Source organism: Phocoena sinus, chromosome 2 (assembly GCF_008692025.1).
Source record: "Phocoena sinus isolate mPhoSin1 chromosome 2, mPhoSin1.pri, whole genome shotgun sequence".
Taxonomy (NCBI): domain Eukaryota; kingdom Metazoa; phylum Chordata; class Mammalia; order Artiodactyla; family Phocoenidae; genus Phocoena; species Phocoena sinus.
In genome coordinates, this window is record NC_045764.1 from 3,029,777 (window position 1) to 3,054,324 (window position 24,548).

The 24,548-nt window shown below is 43.7% G+C and overlaps 1 protein-coding gene and 1 long non-coding RNA gene across 5 annotated transcripts in view; one reads left to right on the plus strand and one right to left on the minus strand.

Moving 5' to 3' along the window:
• LOC116749887 overlaps positions 1 to 19,293 on the minus strand; it is a 149,413-nt gene extending 130,120 nt beyond the window's left edge. The window contains exon 1 of the long non-coding RNA XR_004348723.1: positions 19,179 to 19,293. This is a non-coding gene — a long non-coding RNA (uncharacterized LOC116749887). The remainder of the gene's footprint in view (positions 1 to 19,178) is intronic.
• The window catches only part of ZEB1 (zinc finger E-box binding homeobox 1), a 190,594-nt gene continuing 184,284 nt past the window's right edge, over positions 18,239 to 24,548 (plus strand). For 2 of the 4 annotated variants that reach the window (XM_032624697.1, XM_032624698.1), the window contains exon 1: positions 18,239 to 18,309. In XM_032624697.1, the coding sequence (XP_032480588.1) occupies positions 18,252 to 18,309 (58 nt within the window). In that variant the 5' untranslated portion in view covers positions 18,239 to 18,251. The remainder of the gene's footprint in view (positions 18,310 to 24,548) is intronic. The other 2 variants (XM_032624699.1, XM_032624701.1) reach the window with 1 other exon arrangement.

A 24,548-nucleotide genomic window follows, 5' to 3' on the forward strand; every position in this document is an offset into this window, starting at 1 on the left:
ACCTCAGGAGCAGCAGGCTGGGGGAGGGGGATTGATACCAGAGGCTCAGTTTGGGGCAGTTTAAGTGTGCAGCCCTGTCTACTGGCCATCCAGACGGAGAGGCCAAGTAAACCCAGAGTTCACAGATTAGGGCCAGGCTGGAAATATTTATTTGGGAGCCACTGGCCAAGAAATCAGAACTAAAGCCAAGGACACAGAGGAGATCACTTCAGGAAGGCATGCAGACCGAGAAGGAAAGATGTCCGTGGACTGACCCCTGGTACTTTAATATTCAGACACTGGAGAGAGGAAGATGAACAAGTCAGACAGACTGAGAAGGACTGGCTTGAAAAGCAGGAGGGAAACCAGGCCAGTGTGCCATCGTAAAGGCCAAGTGCAGGAGGTCTTTCAGGGAGGACAGAGGGTCAGCCGTGAGCTCTGCTGTTACAAGGACTGAGCAGTAACCTCCGGCTCTCGCGATGCTGCAGCAGCTGTGCTGCTGAAGGGGATACGATGCAGAGGAGAGGGGGTAATTTCCGTCCCTGGGTGAACGAGAGGCTGCGAGGTTCAGTACCCACGCAGTGGGGTCTGGTTCTGGCCTTATTGCCAGTTAAGGAGGAAACCAGAAGAAAAGGCAAAAACACAAAGCAGTAAGCAATACGGAAGAACATCCTGATAAACCTGTAGAAGTCTGGAATGAGGTCCTAAGTCTCCTTCCCGGGGGGAGTTACTTCAATCTTTAGAGACGCTCCATAAATAATATAATGCTTTGCACCTGGGAGTGGGGTAGGGCACTCCTGCTGGATAATGTTAAATTTCATCCCGTTATCCAATGTGCAGTTAAACTTGTTTACCAATCCCTCAGCAGAGTATACACACACACACACACACACACACACACACACACACACACACACACACACACACACCCCTCTGAGAACATTTTTGAACAGCACGGGAAAAAAACTTTAGATTTCAAGGAGAGTATTTTTTCTTTTTTTCACTGTTTCATAAACAAAATGGGGTAGGATATTCTCTTGCAAGCTTCATGACCAAGTTGGAAATAGAGACCTGAGGCAAAGCCTATGACAGTGGGTGTTCCAGACGTGTATTAATACACAGTAAAGGACTAAAATGACCCAGGGTTTAGCAGGTCTGCTTCTGTACTAACACGAGTATTGAGACGGGAACATTCCACAGATTTAAATTCTAAAATTTTGGCTTGATCCGTAAATCACATACAAAGCAGCAAAACACTGACTTGCAAATATTAATTTTTTACAATATCCAGTTTGAAATTGTTTTCAATCTTAAAAAAATCGTGAATTGTTAAGAATGACTGTACAGGAGACGTTTCATTCTTTAAAAAATTCTAGGGGAATTCCCCGGCGGTCCAGTGGTTAAGGACTCCGTGCTCTCCCTGCCGAGGGCATGGGTTCAATCCCTGGTCGGGGAACTAAGATCCCGTAAGCCCCACGGTGTGGCCAAGTTAAAAAAAAAAAAAAAAAAAAAAATTCTAGAGTTTGTATCCTAGGTGACCATAACATTAAAAGAAGCCAACTAAAGTTCTCGTGCATACTTGGTTGCTTCCTTTATTAGAGATTATAACAGTCCTGGTCCGACCCGCACCCTGCTCCCCGGGGATGAAAAGGAGGGGTGGGGTGAGGTAAGCTGAGCTGCTGAGAAACAGGAACCAACTGTGGACAAAGCGGGGAAAGGTGCTTAGTCATTCAAGGACGAGGCTCACCTAGGCGTCACAGCACCCAGACTTGGTCAGCTCTGTTAAATACTGCTCCGGTTTTCACAACAAAACTGAATCTCTTAACCCTAAATAACTTAACGGGTTTCTTTTTCTTAAGATCAGTGTAGTATTCATCTGGGCCTCACACACCGTGCTCTCCACGTCCACCCCGCTAGGTGAGGGACCTTGGGAAAACAACATCTCTGAGCCTCAGTTTCCCAAAGAATGTTCCTGACACCATGATGTTATTATGAGGATCAAGGGAGATTTTCAGTGGTCAAGAGCCTAAAGCTCTTTGAACTATGATGACTGTAGTTTAAGAATAATCCATCAGCTTCCTAACTCTAATGATCTTTCAAGGGTTGAGAAAGGAGGCAGAAGTCCCCGCATCGATGTGGTTTGGACTTTAGCGTCACGGATAACGTACTTGGATAACATTAGAAGAGCCACGCAAAGGTACATGAAGCCTACGGCCCCTGGCCGAAGCCAGCAAACCCCTCCATATTCTTCAGGGCCCTGTGCAAACGGATGAGGCTCTACATGTTCTGTCTCGGTAATTAAAGACATTAGCCCTATTTTCGTCAACATACAAACACAGGCAACTATATCATCATTAACACTGACGGAAAGAAGGTAAACGTTTTATAAGGAAAACTGCACATATGTTCACTTACTTTGTTTTAAAACAGTAGTGAAATGGTATCTAACATAATGAAAAACAAAAGTAAACAAAGAGAACAGGTGTTAGAGAGTCAATTAATGGGAGACACCACAGGTTTCATTATAGCATTTGTAACAAACTATATATTCTTATGAGAATTCCGCACCTTACATGTTCTGCTCTGACACCTGCTTTGAACCAAACGAGACTTACCGAGCAGTTAAAATCAAACAATCGTGGACTGAACACATCCTACCTGCCTGGCTCTCCCGACACCCTCCTGGCCATACCAGCACACACCTTTCTGAGAACGTGTTACCAGCGCACTGGAATTCTGTTCAGTAATTTACCAGAGGGAATCATGACCCCTCTGCGTCTCCAACTACTCTTACCCCGTTCTCCTTTTCCATAACATTTAATCCTCTTCTAACACGTTATACAATTTGCTTATTGTATTCGTTGCTTATTATTTGTCTCATTCCACTAGCGCTTAAGTTCTGCTGGGCAAGGATTTTTGTCTGTCTGGTTCCTTGGTGTCTCCAGCAACTTAGAACAGTGCCTGGCACGCAGAAGCAGATCAATAAATATTTGTCAAATGAATGAAAAAAAATGAATTCTTCTTAAGTGTCCCTCTTTAAAAAGATTAGACACTCTCCCTTGGTCCCAAGGTAGATGTATAAGGTTAAATGGCATGTTTTGACATCTTGGGCTTAATATTTGATCTGTTTTATCTTACTTGGCGCACGGCGCTGTCCAGTTTTCTAAAAACAACCCGGCAGTATTTCCTGTACTGAGCTTACCACACTGACCATCTTGATACTGAGAGAACAATAATTCTTACGCCTTAAACCAATAGTTGGCTCCACCCAGAAATCTTTCTATTTCGCTATGATTTCTTTTCTTCTAAGACCTTTGTTAATGACTTGGATGACTTTTAAAAGGCATTCTTTCTCTGCTGACGTTTCTTTGCGGAAAATTATTAGCGCCTGTATCTATATTCTTTCCAAATTTTCTTCTTGGACAGTGTGACTAGACCCTTATCTTTTTATCATTATTCTTAGACATCCAGTTAATACATTGTTTATCTCATTGTACTCTTTCAAATCCTTAATCATTACATCTTATGTGTATGTGCATCTATATAAAACTATCTTTATTCTTGTAGTAATGTCTTGGTTGAGACACAATTACCTCGAAACATTTTGACTTTTACCTTTAAAGCTGTTTCGGGGTAGGCTTTTGAGATTTCTTCTTACTCTGCAGTCATTTGTTTTTGCCTACAGAGAGCCCTGGTTTGAAAAAGTAGGTTACAGGATGCTGCGAGTGGTACATGTTTTTGAGGTCTGGCCCTGCTGCTGGAGTTGCCTTCCATGACAACTGAAGCATCTTGTGCTATCTGAAAAAACGTTTCCTCCCCGACATCTGTATTTCTGCCAGTCCTTAATTTTTCTATTGGCTACTTTAAAATGTACACATTGAAGGCACAGTACCTTGACAGTCCCAGCAATTAATTCTGTTATCCGGTTGACAATTTCTTTTGGTCCAAGAGGAGCTACCATAGTTATGAACTCTTGGCCCCAGGTATCATATTAAGATAAAAACTCTAAAATTATGTTTCAAAAGAATCTTTGTATTATGTTTGTGGGTTATGTTAGCAACAATGGGATGTTAGATTTTTTTCCCCAAACTCCTCTTAGTTTTGCCTGTTAGAAGTATTCACGCTAGAAGATATATTCTTGACCTTTTCTGTCTCCATAACTCCCAAGCTGTATTGTCAAGTGCCCCCACTTTCATGGACAATCTAGATTCCTTTCTATTCCAGGGCTCCTAAATTCTAATTCAGAATTTAAGTTGTTTTCGATGATGGATATCTTTCAACTTTTGACTGCTGTCTTCCTCCTTTTGGTCTAGTCATGTCAAAGACGTCTGCTCCCCAAACGAATCTTTTCTTCCTTGGCTCTCAGAATTCGGATGTACTAATACCACATGTAATGGTATAAAATGTGATGGCTCATCCCCAGTAGCTCATTTTAAAAGGGCTGCCCCTTTTCCAGGTTTTTGCTTCGTATCGGGTTAAGTTCAGGTCAATTACTCTGAGACAAGTTGTGCTCTCCTTCTGTATCAGCTTCCAATCAGGACCCTCTTCTTTTTTTTTTTTTTTTTTTTGCGGTATGTGGGCCTTTCACTGCTGTGGCCTCTCCCGTTGCAGAGCACAGGCTCCGGATGCGCAGGCTCAGTGGCCATGGCTCACGGGCCCAGCCGCTCCGCGGTATGTGGGATCTTCCCAGATCAGGGCACGAACCCATGTCCCCTGCATCGGCAGGCGGACTCTTAACCTCTGCGCCACCAGGGAAGCCCTGGACCCTCTTCTTATACCAGCCATTGATGGTCGTTATCTATCATAGAAGATATTTAAAAATATATATACGTTCCAGACATAGTCATCAACTATAACAGGAGTTATCAGCCATGGTCTCTATCATAAAAGAGTTTATAATGGAGCATGAGAGAGAAGACAGGGAACAATTGATTATGAAATAAAGGTGATTAAAAACTTTGTTGTTGGAGACTAGAGAAATCAATGAAGCAGATTAGGAGGGATGCGGATGGGGGGAAAAAGGATCTTCTGAAACATGAGAGAAGGAGAGAATGTCTCGTGTTCATGGAACTGCTCAAGTAGAGAAGAGGGGATAGAGAAAGAATTACAAGTCATTCAAAATTTTGTACATCATGAGAAAACTTATAGAAATGCTTGATGTATAACAAAATGTTCACCAAAATATTTCTGCTCCTAATTATTTTTCTGAATGTTAACATTTCCTTTATGCTTTAGAACTTTGTCTTGGCAAAGCCCTGGATATGCTTTTATGTTTATCGAGTACAAGAGAATTTGAACGTAGGATTTGTAGTTACAATCTGGGTTGGAATCCCAGTCTAGACTATCATCAACTAGGTGACGGTAGCCTCTCTGATTCTGTTTCCACACGTATGAGATGGAAATAATATCTATTAGTGCTGTAACAAAGCTCAAATAAAACCATCGTGATAGGTTACAAAGGCTCTACAAATTGTACATTCTCTATTATGTTGGTAAGTGTGCATCAGCATACGTAGGATATTTCCCTCCTTCCTTTTCCTTCCTTTTTGCTCTCGAATCTAGACACAGTGGATACATGATTCACCATTTTATTGTGGAAAGAAGCTTTCATTCTTCACCTGGAATGCGACAGCAATCATTCTCCAGTTACATCTAAATGACTGAATTGCAAGGTGAACTGTGTTGGTGACTAACTCATTTTCCCTCACCTCCAGCACCCTCTTATCCCAAGATCAAGCAATTTTCCTGTGTAATGAACTGTATCTGCTATCAAGTGGCCTGGAAATTAAGAGGCTAAGCTGGTTCCCTATTTGGTATCACGATGTCTTTTGCTGCTACACCACTGATCTATGTTTTCCAAGGCTGTGCAAAGGAAAACTGCAACAATGAATGGAACTACAGCACAATTTTGTATATGGGGAAGAGCTTCAATAGATTTTGAATTATCCAGGGGATGGTTTTCTAGCTAATGGGTTGTCCAACATCTAGCGCTTCTGTCTGGTTGATAATATTTTGGTCAGTTTGATGCTGACCAGCAATGGAAGGGGAACAGATGCAAACGAGGACAGGCTCTACAACCAACATTAACTCCCAAAGTGGATTGTAGTGGTTTGATTTACGTCCATAACATACCCGAAGTCTGGAGAAAATAAGTTCGAGGGAGGACAAAAATATAAGTAAACTAGGGAATAAGGAAAACAAAAATTCAGGCCATATGTTCTCTTGATTTACTACGACTTCTATAGGTACAGAAAATAAAACAGGGAAGAACTAATCAGTTTATTTGACCATCCCATGAGACTAATTATATTTTTCTCACATAGTCCATTTTTTAAAATCTTTTTCTGTTAGCCAACAATTTCTGAGTGATTTCTTCTATTCACCATTTCTGCTATTTTTAAGGTTTCTGCTGAGCACTGGATGTTTTATATTCATATATTACCTTTTGGCATTTACTAAATATGCCACCGGTTAGCTAATAAACGTATCTGCCAGAAGAGCTTTCATATCATTGTAACAGTATCCGAAAGACCATAACAGATATCTGTCAGTGATTTTCCCAATCAAGAGCACATATCAGATGGGCAGAATCAGGAAATGAGTTGAGCCACTAAAGAGAAAAGATACTTATTTAATGACTAATTAATTCAATGTACATAAAATGACTAAACTCCACAACTGCTTACATTCAAATAGTATTAATTGCTAGCTGTAAGTAACAGCAAAACATGTTGAATAACGTTGATTCCAAATGTGCATGCGTTCCATACTATTTTAAATAGGAATGACTTTACCTATAACTAAAATATTGCTACTGAAGGTAAAAAAACATAATTCTCTAGAGTTATACAACAAAAATGTAAAACAATAACAAAGTTAGGAGTAAATAATAATTGTGTTATTTGTGGGCATTTTTTAAATGGTCTGCAGGAACACTTTATAAAGTAACCTAGAAGGAAAAATGTGACTAAAGTCAATTGCATTTGACAGTTGGCTGAAATCCTGGCAGACAATTTCAGAGACAAAACTGGTCGTAAAACCAAAGCCAGTCCTTTGCGAAAACCTTCAGAAATAAAAAGCAAATATTTTTCAAAAGTTTATCAGGGTGGTTGTGACATAATCGTCAAGTATTTGATATACCTTTTTAGTTCAGACCTCTTGTTACTTTGTCTTTTGCATCTATTTTGTTTTTGACATTTTCATTGTTTAAAGGCACTTCCATTAGAGGGTGAGCAAGAGAAACGAAAGAAATTAAAAATAATCAACTCAGTATATGTTGCTGAAATGAGTTAATACTACAGAGGTTCAAATAAAATACAAAGGAGCTAATTATTCAAAGCTCATTAATATTTGGCTTTAGGAAGAATTTTTTATAATGATACAGGTTTGTACAGTAGAACTTCAAAATTCGATGTCTTAACAGTTTTCAAAATAACGTCCACACACGTGATCTCACGTCATACTCACCAAGACCCTGTGAATATGTAGGGAATTTTGGTTTATGTAGGGAAATTAGGCTTAATCCCACAGAGAAGGAACTCGGGCTCAAGGAAGTGAGGTGACTTGCCCAAGGTTATGCCTACAGTAAACTACTGAGTGTGGACTCTCAAATCTCATTCATTTATTCATTCACTCGTCCATCCACCTTTTGCTAACTGTTCTTCCTTCCCTAAGTTCCCTTTGCCAGATGAAGGCAATCTTGACAGAGAAAGAAAAACCACCTGAGTTAAGAATTCGCCATAGAAATTCAGCAAAATGGGAAACTGGCCAGAGTTGTACAGTCTGGATGTGGATCAAAAGTAAAAATATTGGCTGACAGTGATTTGCAGTTCTGTCAGACCATGCTATGCCTATGGCTAAGAGCTGGCTGTATCACCACCTTACAGCTTTTAATGGAATCACTTTATCATGATTTTGAGTATCGTCATCTTTCTAGCTTACACACAGCCGTGTGTGTGTATAATTGTGTGTATAAAATAAATGGTAGCTAACTACTCACGCTGTCCTTTAGCATGCCATTTTATCTGACTTTAATTTCAGATCGGCTGCTTCATTCTTTTTAAGTGATGGCATAGTATTCCTAGGAATTCCTTTGGACTACGCTCTAATTTTTTTTTTTTTTTTGCGGCACGCGGGCCCTCACTGCTGTGGCCTCTCCCGTTGCGGAGCACAGGCTCCGGACGCGCAGGCTCAGCGGCCACGGCCCACCGGTCCAGCCGCTCTGCGGCACGTGGGATCTTCCCGGACCGGGGCACGAACCCGTGTCCCCTGCATCGGCAGGCGGACTCTCAACCACTGCGCCACCAGGGAAGCCCCTGCTCTAATTTATTTGATAGCCAAGTATACTTTTTCAAGTATTCCAAAATTGCTAACCTTTGCTATCCCATAGAAAAAGGATACTTGCAGTTAACTGATTATTTCATAAGAGCAAGTGAGAATGTGAAACTCACAAAAATTCTAAATACTGTTATTTTACTGGACATTTATTTAAAAATCCAGTGATAAGCTTAATTAGAATCTAAAATACAAACTGTTCTTTCACTAATAAGTGAATTTTAAATAAACAAATGAATAAACATACACATATTTTAAAAACACTAGGTATGAAAGGGCTTGACTAGGTCTCAAGGTAAAGGGCTGGAATTATTAATGGTTCAATCCAGTATGGAATTTACTATATAGTCATATATGTTCTTCCTTAGTCCGTTTAAGTGTCTTCCTATATACATATTCTAAAACACAGAGTGATTCGTATGTTTCCAATCAGTGTGAATAAGCTACCAACTTTCAAAATTTTTTAGTCTTGGTGAGACAAATTCTTATATATTTCTAGCGGCATCATACGTTCGTACAACCCTTTTCAAAAGCATGCTGACAATAGGTTTAAAAAGATACAACCATGTTCATTCCCACTGACAAAATAATTCCAGTTTTGAGAATATTTCCCTAGGAAATGATCAAAAACCATACAATAGTGTCCATTCTTTACAAAACAAAAAAACTGGAAATAATGTAAATGTTCAACAATATATAACTGGTTGAGTAAGTTATAGTATATCAACTTGAGGAATGTTATAGTTAAGTAAAAAAAAAAAATTCAAGCGTAAAGGTTCTGTGCCTACCTGGGAAAATGTGTTTGTTAAGTGAAAACAGTATAATACTACTGAATTATACACGGTTCTTATATATGAATATGGCAAAAACTAGGCATTATTATAACTGTAAAAACTACATGTGAAAAGTGAATGATTCCCAACATGGTGCAGGAGTAGGGATGACCGCTTTCACCCTAAGTCTTGCGTAATAGACCTCTCCTGTGTCCATCCCACCCTCGTGCCCAGCAGGAGGTCTGCAAAGAAAATGAATCGGATGCGAGAGAGACAGAGGTGAGAAAGGGAGGGACACCACCTGCAGGTCTACAGGTGTTCCAGCTCCTCCCTCCTGAGACCTGGCTGCCCCCCTGCTCTCGGATTCCATGGCCAAAAGCCCACACACTTACATCCTTATTAAAAATCCCTCTCTTTTTCGCTTGGGCCACTTTGAGTTGGTATCTGCTACACACAAACCAGAAAACAAAACAAAGAGAGTTTTCACATTCCTTTCGTAATTTTTAACCTGTATTTTTAAAAAGTGCCACACGTCATCTAACTGCATTGCAAACAGCGTTACTCATACTAGGGAAGGAAGTTCACTTACTGTGTAGATAGATTTTCCATAGATAATATAGCTAATGGGAGCCAACAGTATCTCTAGACAATATAACAAATATTCCAGCTAACGTTAAACAAACAACAGGTTAATATCATCTCCTCTTTCTGCCTTTTAATTAGAATCATTCCACCTACACCTGAAGTGACATTTTCAGGGATAAAAATCATCTTATCTTTTACCCTGAACAGAAAGGCACTGTGTAGGAATTCTAGTGGATTATGCTCTTAATATCTGACTCTGCTCTTTGCCCAAGAATTTGCCTTTGTCGTATTATCTATCATTTACTGTTGGCCATGTGCCACGCACCATGTAAACTTCACATACAGTATTCTCATTTGCTCTTCACAAAACCCCTCCACCAGAATGATTCACAAATGGCAGGAACTTTCACTCTCTTCCATAATTAACTGAGTGGACTTCCCATTAGACAGACATTGCTTTAGGTATCAGAAATACAAAGATGAAAAGCTCAGGCTGGGAGGAGAGAGATGTCAATCACCCAGTAAAGGTAGTAAATGCTGCAACAGTGGTAGGTAGTGCTCTGAAGGGTGTGAGGGAATTACTAGCTACGTGGGGCTGGTTGCCCAGTTCCCACGAATTCTGATAAGTTGTGTCAGAAAACTGCTGAGAGAATGTGCAGTCTACGGAAAGGAAACTATCCTGCCTCCCTGGAAATACGTCAGGTACTTGGAAGCCCGCAGAATCTGGACGGGGAGGACGTTAGCTTTTGTGCATTGGGCTGTAGTAAACGTACTACTGGGGAAGAAAAGCAAGTGTTAAAAGACACGTTGGAGACCCTTTTTTAAAATATTCATTCATTTAGTATACAATTTCGAGGGCCTGCCGTGTACTACTGCAGTACTGGGAGCTGGTAAGAACACTATGAGAATGTATAAACCGAAACAACTCTATAATAATGTAAATACTCAATAGTAATTACGCTTTACATTGCTTTTCACAGCAGGATTACACTACTTGCTATGGAAATGTTCTTTCACCTGTGCTTCATTTGGATAGTCACAGCTCGTACGTGCACTTTTACTTGCTGAGTTTTTCCTCAGTGACCGATTATTCCAGAGGAAAAAACCTCTGAAGCTCCCCCGATGCTTGCTCTGCTCACCCGTTCCCCAGGCCCGGCACCCACGACACTAACCAACACACATAATGTGGACACCCTTGATTTTACAGAAACCTTTCCGTGGCTTACAATTCGTCAGTATAAGGTCCCCAAACCTTAGCGCCTTCATGGGGTCTGGCTCCTGCCTACCCACCTCTGCGGCCTTTTCGGGAGCACGCAGGGCTTTATTTGCTGTGGTTCCTCCATGGGATTTGCCACCTCCTCACACCCACTACTGTCCCCCCAGCCCCCGCCCCAAAGCACAAGACCTTCATCCGGAGACTTCTGTTGTCACTTCTGCCTTTAACACTCTTCCCTGCTCCTCCCGGCAAATTCCATCACTTCTTCAAGAGAGACTTCCTTGACTCCAGGGTACTTCAGATGTCTCTCCCGTGTGTACTATACCAACCTGACACTTGTGTAACAGGCTCTTTGTCAGCTTGTTTCTTCCACAGACCTGTGAGCTGCTTGAGGTCAGGGACCGTACTAGGCATTCCTAGCCCCATACAGTGCCTGTCACATTAGAATGCTAGAATATTAGGTGAATAAATGAATTACTATTAGAACTTCCATGTGGCACAATGCTCAATGTTATATAAAAAGTAATGACCACTTAGCAAGAGGCTTTAGAGCTGCTTATCAATTAAAGATGAACAAATTAATCGATACAAACATGTTTCTCAATCACGAAACTGAGAGCTTGCATACTCTGGTAGGCAGAATAGTGGCCCCCAAAGATGTCTATGCCCTAATCCCCTGGGCACAGACTGTGTGTTATGTTAGGTCATAGGCAAAGGGACATCAAGGCTGCCTATGGGATTAAGCTCACTAATCGTTATCAGCTGACACTGAAATGGACGCTACCTTGAATGATCCAGGTGGACCTAATTTAACCACGAAAGCCCTCAGACTTGGAAGAGCCGAGCAGAAACAGAGCCAGCAAGCTGGCAGCACTGTATGGGCTCTGCCCCGGGCTGATGGGCTCTGCCCCGGGCTGATGGCCTAGAAGATGGAGGAGGCCCAGGCATCAAGGAGCGTGGGCGGCCTCAGAAGCTGGAAAACACTGAGAAACGGGTTCTCCCCTCGAGCCTTCCGAAGAAACCCAATCCTGCCAAAACCTTCATTCCAGCTCAGCGAGACCCACTCTGGACTTCTGACATCCAGAACTGTAAGATAATACATGTGTGTTGTTTTAAGCCACCAAGTTGGTGGTAATTTTTTTATAGCAGCAACAGGAAACTAACCTACAATACCTACAACACATCGGACAAGGTTAACCTTGGCTCCATATGACAGAAAACCGAAGACAATGGCGGCTGAAAGAAGATCGAAGTTTACTTGTCTTTCTAGAACAGGGCTCTGGCAGCAGAAGTCGAGGGCTGGTAATGCTCTCCCATACCATCAAGGACTCGGGCTCCTTCAGTCTTGCTGCTGTGCCTCCCTTAACCTGAAGGAGCTCTTGTCAGCACGTCTGATCCCAGCCAGCAAGAAGAGGAGTTCTGAGGAATGGTGAACCGCTGCCCCTTGAGGGACCTCACCAACCAGGGCATCACTCACATCTCACGGGCCAGGACTGAGAGGCACAGCAGCAGCGAGGTACGTGCAACGTCCATGCCAGGGGCCATGTGGCAAGTGTGGCGGGTTCCATTATTAAAAGGGGAAGAAACCTATGGGGACAACCAGCCACCTCCACCTTAACACTGTAGTGCTGTGATGCCCTCCCACTCACGGTTTTAAGTATATAGAAGTAGTCTCTCCTACTTTTAGATCAACCAAGGCAGGGGCCCTCATTACAAAAACAGTAACTGAATAATTACGATGTCATAGACTCTGGCACATTCCTAAGCTTTGCCAGATTTTGCATGTACACATATTAGAACATGAGTATATGCCTGTCAGTGATGGCATCACATTCAAACTCTAGTGTTGTAATCGATGGAAACAGAATTCTTCACTAATAAGAAATAAGGCGCAGGGGTTATAAATCCACCTGCTAATGCAGGGGACACAGGTTCAATCCCTGGTCCTGGAAGATCCTACATACCGCGGAGCAACTAAGCCAGTGTACCACAACTACTGAGCCTGTGTTCTAGAGCCCGTGTGCCACAACTACTGAAGCCGTGCGCCTAGAGCCTATGCTCCGCAACCGGAGAAGCCACCGCAGTGAGAAGCCCATGCACCGCAACGAAGAGTAGCCCCCGCTCGTCACAACTAGAGAAAGCCCGCGCGCAGCAACGAAGACCCAACACAGCCAAAAATAAATAAAAATTTTTTAAAATGCTTAATCATAAAAAAAAAGAAGTGAGGCTAAAAACGTATTTTATTTCTAGATGTGTGCTACTCAGGGGCCTGACAGGAAGCAGATGGCATGCCCCAAGGGTAAATCGCAGAGAGTTTGATGAAGAGACTACTTACATGGACGTGGGCAGGCTCTAGGGGAACCAATAAGGGATGAAGTACCCAAGGACTCACAGCAGGAGGAAACCATTAACCTCTCTAGGCCTGAAAGGACAAAGGGAAGGCACGGTTTCTGGAACTTGCCAAGACCTGTAGCCATGGGACAGGACTGTCTGACCCGAGCCACGGCCTTAGGTAGAGGAGCCAGGCGCCTGCCAAAAGCCACAGACAGGCAGGAGGGAGTGTGGGGGAAGGTGAAATTAATATCCTGACCTCTCTCTCTTTCCTTCCTCTGATCATCTGCCAATGCCTCCAAATGGGCTGAAATCAAATAGAAACCAAAGGACAAAGGAGCCTGGGTGATGTGGTCCACAGGAATCAGCCTTTCAGAGCACAGAAAGGCAGAGACTGGACTTTGAGGGAGAGAGGATATAACCAGCATAATATGGAAAAGTACTGATATTTCACAGAGTGGGGATGGTTCAAAAGGCCTTGAACAAAAAGAAAAAGGGAATCGATCCAAACACTACTAATGTAAGTGGGATAAAGAGAGCAAGCGAAGAAAACTGGAGGCGTAAGACGAAAGAACTTCTGAAGGGCCTGACCAGGGGCGTGAAAGTTGTGGCTATGTCTGAACACAGCGTGTTTCTCATTGCCAACTTTTCCACGTGAGCTTAACACAGTGGTGGGACATCTAAAACTTGTCATTGACTACAAATATTTTTAACATGCATACTCAAAGGATTGAATAGTGGCAGTGATTATGACTGAAGGTCTGGGGAATACAGAAGGCTAGGACTGTAGGTCAAAGAAATAGCAATACTCTGCAGCAGGACCAGTCAGCTGCTAAAAATAAGCCAAGATGCCAGAGAAAATAAATGCATTGAGACAAAGGGGAAAAAACAGCAAAACGATATAAGAAACCTGATATCAGACCCCGGATACCACGGCAGATTCTTAAAATTCCCTCAAATCCAAAATATGCATGTTGCTTTCTCTAGTACAAATTACCTACCTATAGTTGTTAAATATAAGAAAAAACATGCCACTCATGTTCACAAGTGATTTCAATAACAGAAACTGTAATCTATCTTCTGTAGAGGCAGCCTTTGAATGCAATCGTTTTAATCACTATGACTTTACGGAAAAGATCAGCTTTACTTTTTAGATGTTCATTAACAGCCTTCAAACATCTATCTCTCTCTACGTTTATTTATATTTAACACCTCTCTATGTTAGACATGTTCCCAAAAAACTGTCCCCCAGATTAGAAGCTCCATGGGTTAACATTTCACGGACTTATATTAAAAATAGGAGCCTTATTCCCCAGAGAGGGAAAAAACAGTTTTGTGATGCAATATATAATAAAATCACAGGGAGGTTTGGGGAAAACACCTGTCCCTATTATTACCTCCTGGGAGGCTTCATTAGAAAAGCGTGTGTGGGTCCTCAGGACAACTGTTGGTTCTGTGCCACCCCGTAGCCTTGTTTCCTTCCTGATCTGGTGACACAGAATTTGGTGAACTGCCCTCTTGCAACGCATGGTGACCCACGTACACCCAGAGTCACTACCGAGCACGGACTGCGGGGTCGCTCTCCAGGGGCTTCTCCATGCTGTCCTTTGGTGGACAACATGTCTCAAGACTTTAAGATTAAAGCCTGACAAGTTAGCGAAGTCAACTTATTTCATGAAATACATATATTAACTTGCCGTGAAAATAACCGATTTCTTACTTTAACAAAGACTATAGAATCACATTATGTTCTACTTCTCAAATGTGTTCAGGAAGTGAGGTACATGGAAATCTTATGCTCCATGTGGAACACCGTGCAGTATGTACATTTTAAACTTAAAATAATTTTATGTCAAATTTTATCCTAGCTTATACATGAATCTTACATGAAACGCAAACAGCAGGTGCAAGGGGTTTATGAAAAATTTATAGAAAAAACTCAATATCGAAAATGTTCTACCCATTTACATTTTCCCTGTGAATTTAGAAAAGATTACAGGAATTCGGTTTTAGCAGTCTACCTCTCCTTCAACATGTGCAATCCCAGTGCTCCCTGGAAGCAGTGTTACCACTTCAGTGACATTAGAGCTAGGAGCACATATTGAATACATATTGTACAATGACACTACGATTACTAAAAACCAACAACAATACAGGACACATGCTAAACTCTAGTATCCCCACCATGTTTGAATAAAGCCTAATTTTTTTAAAGTTGAGGTATAATTGACGAAATAAACCTAAAGTTTAAGACATTTATTTAGAAATTCCTTTTCTAAAGTTATTCTCAAGATTTTTTCCAATTCTTCAGTTACATTTAATAGAGAAAGCAACCATCACATACGCATCAGGTTTAAAGCAGCAATCTATCTTGAGATTTACTTTTGCCTGCTTTCTTTCCAGTCTAGCGTTCAATAATTTTGGGAACATTACAGTAAATAAAGCGCATTAACCACATATTAAATTTATAATCTATATCTAATTAGTGTAGGATTTTACAAAATTGAAATTCTGTATTAGAAAATTTGGAACATCAATATTTCCTGTGCATATTTAAAAACCAGAAGTGATCGGGATTAATCATTTGGGACAAATGATTATGGAGAATCTAAAATCAAGAGCAATTAGCCTCAAAATAAGGCAGAATATAAACGACAGAAAATGGCTTTCACATTCATGATTTCAACTGCTCCTAAGAACGAATGTGATGAAGGCAGATAAACAACCCTTACGTTAGAGCCAAGAAGAGATTCAGAAAAAGTCAACGATACTCACTTTTAAAAGAAATATTTACCTACCAAGCATCTGCTCTGTGACTAGGTACTCTGCTAAGTGCTAAGGGCACAGAAATGAACAAGCAAAAACAAAACACAAAAAAGGTACCTGTCCACAAGAAGTTGAATAGTCTGGCCCAAACTAACTAAACCAGTAACCACTAAAGTAAGGAAGATGACTTCCACTTGGCTTATCGCTTGACTTGGTCTCTCTGCCTTCAAGGTAAGGATGAACAACGAAGAAAGCCTAGTCGGGGGGTCAGGACAGGCACCTCAGAAAGACGTTGGACACTTTCTAAGTTTAAAAGTACGTGAAACGTGCACTAGAGTTAGAAAGTTTTGTTTTGTTCTGTATTTTCCTTTCTGACTGGAAATTAGGGGAGCTGTAAAAAAGATGTGCGTGTGTGTGTCTGCCTGTGTGCTGGGGTGGGGGGAGCGGAGGGATGCCAGCAAAGGATAAAGTCTACAAGCTGATGCAGAAGGAAATTGAAGAACATCACACAGTTCTTAAGAGGGCCGGGAAAAAGCACCACTTGAACCAAGCAAAGCACCAACATGGTCTGGTCCTCACATGTACAAGGTCAATTAACATGGTGCTGAGGAAAGGCAGGGCGGCCTGTACTTAAGATGATCATTAGGACGGATAATTCTAGTTGTGGCCTTGAGGAAGGGAGCAGACATATAGACATCATGTATAGCAAAGGATATTTACAGTCACATTTCACGCACCAATAAATAATGCATTCACTTCTCAAAATGCCACAGCAAACGTGGGAGAGAATTTTCATCTATAGTCAGGATTAAACTTTCTAATTTTAAATTACCAGACTTCAGCTGTAAATTTATTTCAGTTGAAAGGTGTGAAGAGATTATTAGTGAATCTTCTAAAAGTCTGGAGAGTGTTTAGAAGATTAACATAATAAAAAAGTCCAGCCATAGGCACGGCAGAAATTATAGGCATGAATTTATTGAGCACCTACTGTGACAGCACTGTGCTAGGTGACTGGGTTGTTTCTCATACTTCGTCACGCTCCGGTCTCCTCAATTTCTCTGTCATCTCTTACCGTGTTCACTTGGAACTGCACGATTCGAAGTGCAGCCCGGCTCATTTATTCCGTAAGGTTGGTCCCAAAGACATTTCCTCATTTGAAGGCGGGGAGGAGGGCAAAGCTAAGTCCCTACCGAGCACTTAAGACCTGACTTTCTTGGTATTTGTGGTGTTATCTACGTGGCCCTCCAGAAGTCCCCGAACTTGTACAAAGAACTCAGAGAAGATCGCAACCGCTCTGCCCCCAAGACCGCCCCCGCCGGCCCTTGTTTCTTGCCGGAAGGTCCTTCGCAGCCACAGCTGCCCGTCTAGGTACTAAATCGCGGCCTGTCGATAACCTCAGCTCTAAGTCTGGAAGCCTCGGATCTGGCCGGCCGGGGGCGGGGGCGGCCGAGGTGACAGCAGGTGAGCGCCCGGCGCGGAGGAGGAAGTGAGACAGGCCGGCGTGGGCATTACTCAGGCCGCGTTACCGCCGAGGTGGCTCGCAAGCGGAACTCCTCGCCCCTCCGTCGCTCCAGCTGGACTTCTATCTCGTTGAAGTCACTTCCCATCCCGGGTCGCGCGGGGGAAAACCGTGCGTCCGAGGAGGGGCAGAGAGTCAGACGTGCGGGGTCAGGTGGCCTCTCCCCTGGCACCGCATGTCCCGAACTAGCCCCTCTCCGCTCCCCGGACCTGCCTGCCTCCGATCCCGGGGCGTCCCCGGGGGGCCCGGGGTGCGTGAGCCCCCCGTGAAAAGGAGGGAGGACAGGTCGCTCCGGCCACTCCGGGGGCAGCTCCGAGGACACCGGATCCCGAGGAGAATCAGCCAGACCCGATCGTGCCCCTGGCGGCCGCGGCGGGTGTGGCCGGTTCAGAGCCTCCTACTTTACCTTTCTCACTCCGACGGCCAGTCGCCCTTCGGACCACGTCCGCACCGATCCCCATCGCCCCCGCCCCCAACCCGCGACACCTGGGGGAAACTTCTCCCTCGCCCCTCAATGCAAACTCGGCCGCTCCCCCAGCGGCCGCAAACCGTCCTCTCCCTAGCAACAAGGTTCCGGCCGTAGAGCGAGCGGCTCTAGGTGTAAGGAAGGTGATGTCGTAAAGCCGCGAGTGTCGTAAACCAGGTGCGGTGGGGAGGGGGGAGGGGTGGAGGCGGAGGGGCGGGGGGGAAGGGGGAGGGAGGGAGGGGGAGGAGGTGACTCGAGCATTTAGACACAAGCGAGAGGATCATGGCGGATGGCCCCAGGTGTAAGCGCAGAAAGCAGGCGAACCCGCGGCGCAATAACGGTGAGTGGCGGAGCGGACCGGGGAGCGGCGGAGTCAGGGGGAGCCGGGCGGCTGGGGCGCCCCCGGGGGCGAGGGGGGCGAGCCGGGCTGGGGGCGGCCGGGTAGGGACGGGCCAAGTGGAGTGGGAAAGTAGAAAGTAGTGCTCTCTGCCCCCCTCCGGGCCGCCGCCTCGGGAGCCGCGCCGCGGCCGCCCGCTCTCCCTGAACCGTTATGTCTCTTACCTGGTCTCTCCGCCTAGCGGCTCCCGCCGCCCCTGCCGCCTCGCTGGACCGTTAGCCGCCGCCGCGGCCGCATCCCCGGCGCAGGCGGGCGGCCGGGACGCGGCGTCCACTTTTCTGGGCTCCGGGGGAGCGGCTGTTGCTTCTTTCCGCACTTTTCCCCACTCTTGTGCCCCTCGGCGCCCCCCTCCCCTCCTCCTCGGCGCCCTCGGCGTTTCGTCCCCGCGGCGCCGAGGCCCCGGAGCCGAGGAACTAACTTGTGCCCGGCGCTGCCTGTGTAGAGTGGCTTCCGCGCGCCTCAGCCCCGCCGGCGCCGGCGCTCGGGCCCCGCGGCTCGGCCGGGCGGGCGGCGGCGGGACGCGGCGGCCGCGGGCTGCGTGTCGTCCGTGCGCGCGTGTGCGCGGGCGGCGCGGAGCGCGCGGACGGGCCGGGCCGGCGGCGGTAAAGTTGGGACCGGCCGGCGAGGCGCGCTCGGCGCGGGACGGGGCTTCGCGGCGCGGGGCGCGGGTGCCTAAGCGCCTTTCCTCTCCCGCGGCCGCCGCCGCGCCCCGAGCGCGGTCCGCGTCCCGCGGGGAGACGGCGGGGGCGCGGGCGAGCGGGGCGGGCGCAGAGCTGCGGCCGCGGGGGCCGGCGGGTTTGCGGAGTTGTTACCTGGTCTCGGGACCGGGAAGCACCGCAGACAGGTCCCCGCCCGGGAGGACGCCTCCTCCGCGCCGGGATGGGGTGCCGAGCGTGCGCCTCCCTTGTGCTCTTTCGGTTTGGGGAAGTTGTTACCTGGGCCGGACGCGCGGGGCGTGAAGCCGGCGAACGGAGCTTGGACGGCGCTCCGGGTCTCGGGTGGAAGGAGGGTGGGGGAGGGGCGGCCGGACCGACGGACGCGGGGCGCCGCTGCCTGCGCTGCGGGCCGCGGTGTTTACTGATGAGTGCCGTTGCGCCGGGGACGCACACCCGCCCTGCCTGGCGTGAGAGTTTAGAAAAATAACAATAATGACGAGAGAGCGAGCGCGAGCCCCGAACATGTGGTGGTGGTTTGCACAGTCGCCTTTTGCAGTTGGGAGAGACGGTGGAAGTTGACTGCATGTCTGCTTATCTCGGGCGCCGCTGTGCCCGCTCGCCCGCCCACCGCTCGGCAGCGAACGTCTGCTGGTGGGTATTGTCTGGACAGTTCCTGCGGCGACAGGGCCGAGGCTGGAGCGCGGCCCCCGCCCGCCCGGTACCTGTTTGGAGAATAATGGGCGGCAACGGCCCTGCCGCCGGCTGAGGCCGAGTCTATATAAGGAATTGCACGGACCTAGCGGACCGAGGGGCTCGTGTGGGTTCCTGCGTTATTTTTAAAACGAGTTTCTGAGAGTCGGGAAATAAAGGCGCCTGAAATGGGATCGCCGTGTCCGCCAGAAAATGAGGAAATGCGGGTTTAAGTCAGAACTACCCGGCGCTCGCCCCACCCCCACGCCTGGGCCCCCTTTCTCCCTCCCCTCTGGGATGCGAAACGCGAGGTTTTGTAACCTTTCCTGGCAATTTCAGATTTGTGTGGGATTTCCTGTCTCGAAGCAGATACGAAGGTTTTAGGCGGTTCCAAGATGTTTCCTTCCAATCGTAAACGTAATTTTAATATATTCGAGTCGACATTAGAATCACCGCTTTCATGAACGGTGTTAGTTATCCAAATACACGTTTGTATTTTAAAGACCTCCGTTAGTTATGATCGATAACTAATACTGGGCGTCCTCATTGTGGAGAGATGACTTGTTACGGCCGCAGCGGAGCACAGGCTATTGCAATTTTAATTTCCTGTTTTAGCGTCAAATAGTGTGTGTGCTATATCGAGCTGTTGCTGCTGTGGCTTTATGAAAGGTAAGTTGGTTTGGAAAGGGCTGTTCGCGTTTTACCTTATTTAAAATGTTCGTCGCCAGAGAAAGGGGCTTTTCTTGTTGCTGACGACATGTGTGTGACATGTGAGTCTGAACCACCCAGCGTCTGTGCAGCTGCTGTAAACATGTTTACCTGAGCAGGAAAGGATGGATTTTCCTCCTAAAGATCCTGTGATACGAATATTACACCCATAAGGCATATCAACAGCTGACTTAGGGGGAAAAAGCGATCCCGAAAGGTACTTGAAATCAGCAGGAAAGAGAGCTGCTGGACGGCTGCAGCAAATGGCAACTTGCGCAGGTAGAAAAAGATGGTGTTTAGTTTTCCCCTGCGCGTGTCAGCCCCTCCAGTCTGCTGCTTTCATTCTCAAGGGAGCGATTTATTTACCGCGCTTGCTGTCAGTGTTTTTCCTTTGTGTTTACTATTAGAGAAACAGATTTGGGGCTGTTTAGCACAAAATGTCTCGTCTGCAGTGTGCATCACTCTCAGAAAACAAAAGGTGTTTCAGATAGCACTGTGCTACTACAGGTATCTTCCATTTTCATCAGTGTTGGCTCTGTCCTTGTATTTCTTTTTGTTCTCAGATGCATTTCATCCATTGCTGATTATTACAGCCACGCTATTTGATTAAGCCTCATGATTTGCAAATTAAAAATGAAGTTGTATGTCATTGTGTTGTGAAACCTCAGGATAGGTGCTGGTTAAGATTTCTTAGCAACGCAGTCATATTTAAGTTGCAGTTGTTTATTAGAGAGAATCGCTTGGAAAATGTTAACTCTTAAATCTTTTTAATGAAGGAATAAATGATGTATACAGTGGGAGGTGGTCATAGAGATACTTTATACTGTAATTTATATGTAAATAATTTTTTGTTCATTTTAAAATAAGGCATGCAGATTTTCTGCTAAGCCTTCAGTAAAACATTTTAATTTCCTTTCTGGAATATATCTGCAGAGTAGGATGTTAAGGGGAGCATCAAGTAATGTAACTTGACAGGGGTAAAACAGTTGAGCAAGGTTTGGCCAAAGCCTGAAACCTTATGTAGTAACTCTATGGTGATGATGTTAGTGGCTTAAATTGATTTTTTTTTTTTTTACCGTTTATAATGTAATGCTTTGTTTGCTGTATTTTTAAAATCTGCCTTCTCATTTTCCACTTCTACTCTTTGTGGTTACTTATTTATTTATTTATCTATTTGAGAAATGTACTCTAGCTGCTAATGACTACATACTGATTAATTCACTCTAGATGGACTGGCAGGTACATATCTTCTGTCATTTGCATTTCTACTTGCTGTCTTTGGAAACCACCAGTAGAGGATGCTAACAAAAATTGTTATTGGTGTAGTATACCATAAATCTGTCTATCTGCTGTTGATTTGGGACCTCTGCTTTGATAGGGACCTTCAGTATAATTCCGGGTCTTACCCTTATTTAAAACTAGCCCTGGGTAAGTTAGGCAAACGCATTTTCTAGTCTGCTAGGACTGGAAAGAAGTAGGATTGTTTTAGCTTGAACAGTTGTATAAATTTGGTCTTCTTAAATCTTGCAGCTGAGATTGCTGTCAATTTAGTCTTGCTGTAGACCAGTTGTATTACTGCTGTTTTAAAGAAAGTTTTGTTTTATGTTGTTAGGTTTAGAGAAGAATATGTAATGATCGGTCTGTATTTATTTTGCATTCTTACTATATTTTTTAATCTCCTTTTTCATTCATGGTAAGATCCCTGGAAATATATATTTTTAGACATTAAAAAATGTAAATGGTTGGATACGGTAAGAAAATTTGAAAATAATTGGTGATATTGTGTAATTATTTTTTCATAACTTACATAGACTTAAAACTATACATGGGCTGGTGGACAACTACTGAAGAAGGTATTTAACAGCGGTCGCTCAGATGTTAGCGATTTTTATCTTTTCCTCCCGCTTCTGATTAAGATTCAGAACCAGGTAGTGTATAAATTTTAAATTTACCAATTCTAAATTAAGGAATGTAAATTTGTTTTGAAGTTTTAAATGCATTTAAGAGTCTCTGTAGTTTACTAATTATTGTATGCTTGTTTTCAAAGAATTCTTTACAACAAATATAAATTGGTATTGTAACTTATATTCCATGAGATTTAATGTATTTAGTTATGTCTTTTTGGCCTGTGTCTATATAATTATGTTAATGTTACTGTAAACTTTTAGAAGCCTTTCATTAGGTCAAATGTTAGAAGTATTTACTTTCCTAATTTTTTTAGGTATTTTTACCTAAATATTTTTTAATGGTATTTCTGTAAATGCACCAACACCAGTACCATAATGCAACAGTAATACTCTTTATCTTGAAATAAGTAGAAATTATGTGAATTATCAGGTAAGCCTGTGTGAATTTCTCATTTTAGGGTGTCATAGTTCTTCTTCTTCGAGAGAGAGTGTGTGTGTGTTTGTGTGTTTGTGTGTGTGTGTAAATATAGTTTTACATTTCCTGACACAGTTCTTGAGTGTGGTTTTCTAATTCCTAGGGTTCAGCAGTGAATAAGTTTGGTTACTATCAACTTATTTTTTTATGAACTGAGCAACTTTACCACAAAGCCATGACATATACAGTTGTAGCATGGAGCAAAACTTAAACTATCTTATAAATTGAAAGTACCAATCACTTGTTAAAATGATCCTAGTATAAAAGCATATGAAATATTTGGTTAGTACTGTTTTTTCTTTCTTATATCCAGTGTTTTTGAAATGCCGTACCCTATGTTTGCAATTTCAGTAACTTTGAAGCCTGTGGTGAGAAAGTTATATCAAGTTGGGAATGATACATTTAAAATAACAACTTAATTGTCTCATAGTTGTGGTTTTTTTCCTCCTTTTTTGCTTTCCCCTGTATAAATCACTTCTAAGCATGTGATTAGAGACAGATGTAAACACAGATGCAATATCGTGGAATTATATTGTTAGCTACTCTTAACTACCTGTAGTGAATTGCAATGGAGGAGAAGAAAAGTCATGCAGATGTTAGAAGAAGATACACATTGGTGTGCGAAGTGCAGTGAGAGGTTAGAGGACTTGGTGAAATGGTAGAAATAGTATTTAGGACTGAAAAAGGTTTCTTAATCCTTGCAGTATGATCATTAATTTATGGGGAAATGTATGTTCATCTGTAATAGAGCTATAAGCTAAATAAAACAAAAGTTCATCGTTGAAAGAGAAGTAAAATATTTTAAGTTAGAAAGATACCCTGATTACGAAATATAATAAAATGTATTTTTAAATACTTTTTAAAAGGCTGTATGTTGTGCCTATAACTAGCTAAACTAGTTATATTAAAAGTAGAAAATAAATGGATATACACATAGTAGGAAAAGTTCTGTAGCAACCCTGGTTAAAATTAAATGTGATCTGTTATACAAGCATTGCTATAGGAAATAATCTTTCCTTTGGATGGGACAGTGGCTTTTTTTCTAAGTTTTTCCAGCTTTATTGAGATGTAATAGGCATACAACATTGTGTAAGTTGAAGGTGTACGGTGTGATGATTTGATACATGTATATATTGCACGTTTGCCATGATAAGGTTAGTTAACACACCCTTCACCTCACGTAATTACACTCTTGTCGCCATGGTGAGAACATTAAAACTACTCTCATAGCAGCGTTCACGTGTAGCATACAGTTCTGTTAACTAGTGTCCTCGTGCTGTGCGTCAGTTCCCCAGAGTTTATTCGTGTTATAATTGAAAGTTTGTACCCTTTGACAGACATCTCTATGGGACGGCGTTTGAAGAATTGTATCTGCAAAGGAAGCATTCTTAGGACATGGATTTTACCAAATACAGTTTTTCAGTATGCCGTGCACGTGATGGGATGGGTTATACTGCTTGTTAACCTGAAACGGAGTTTCTTGGAAGTATGGCAACATACTTAAATAGCACGGTGCTCTCTAATGAGTAAAGTTTGCCTGTGGATTGTGTTCAGAGAAAAAAATTTAATGTTTACAACTCACTTCATTAATTTTGTTAAAACGTATTTTGGAGTATATCATCTAGGTGTAGATAAATCCAAAGATTCTAGAAGGAACAGCCAAAAAAGTGGAATTCAAGTCCAAGCTATGAAACGTTTTATTAGATTCTTATTTTTCATTCTCTAAGAAGTTGTTTTCCTCTCGTT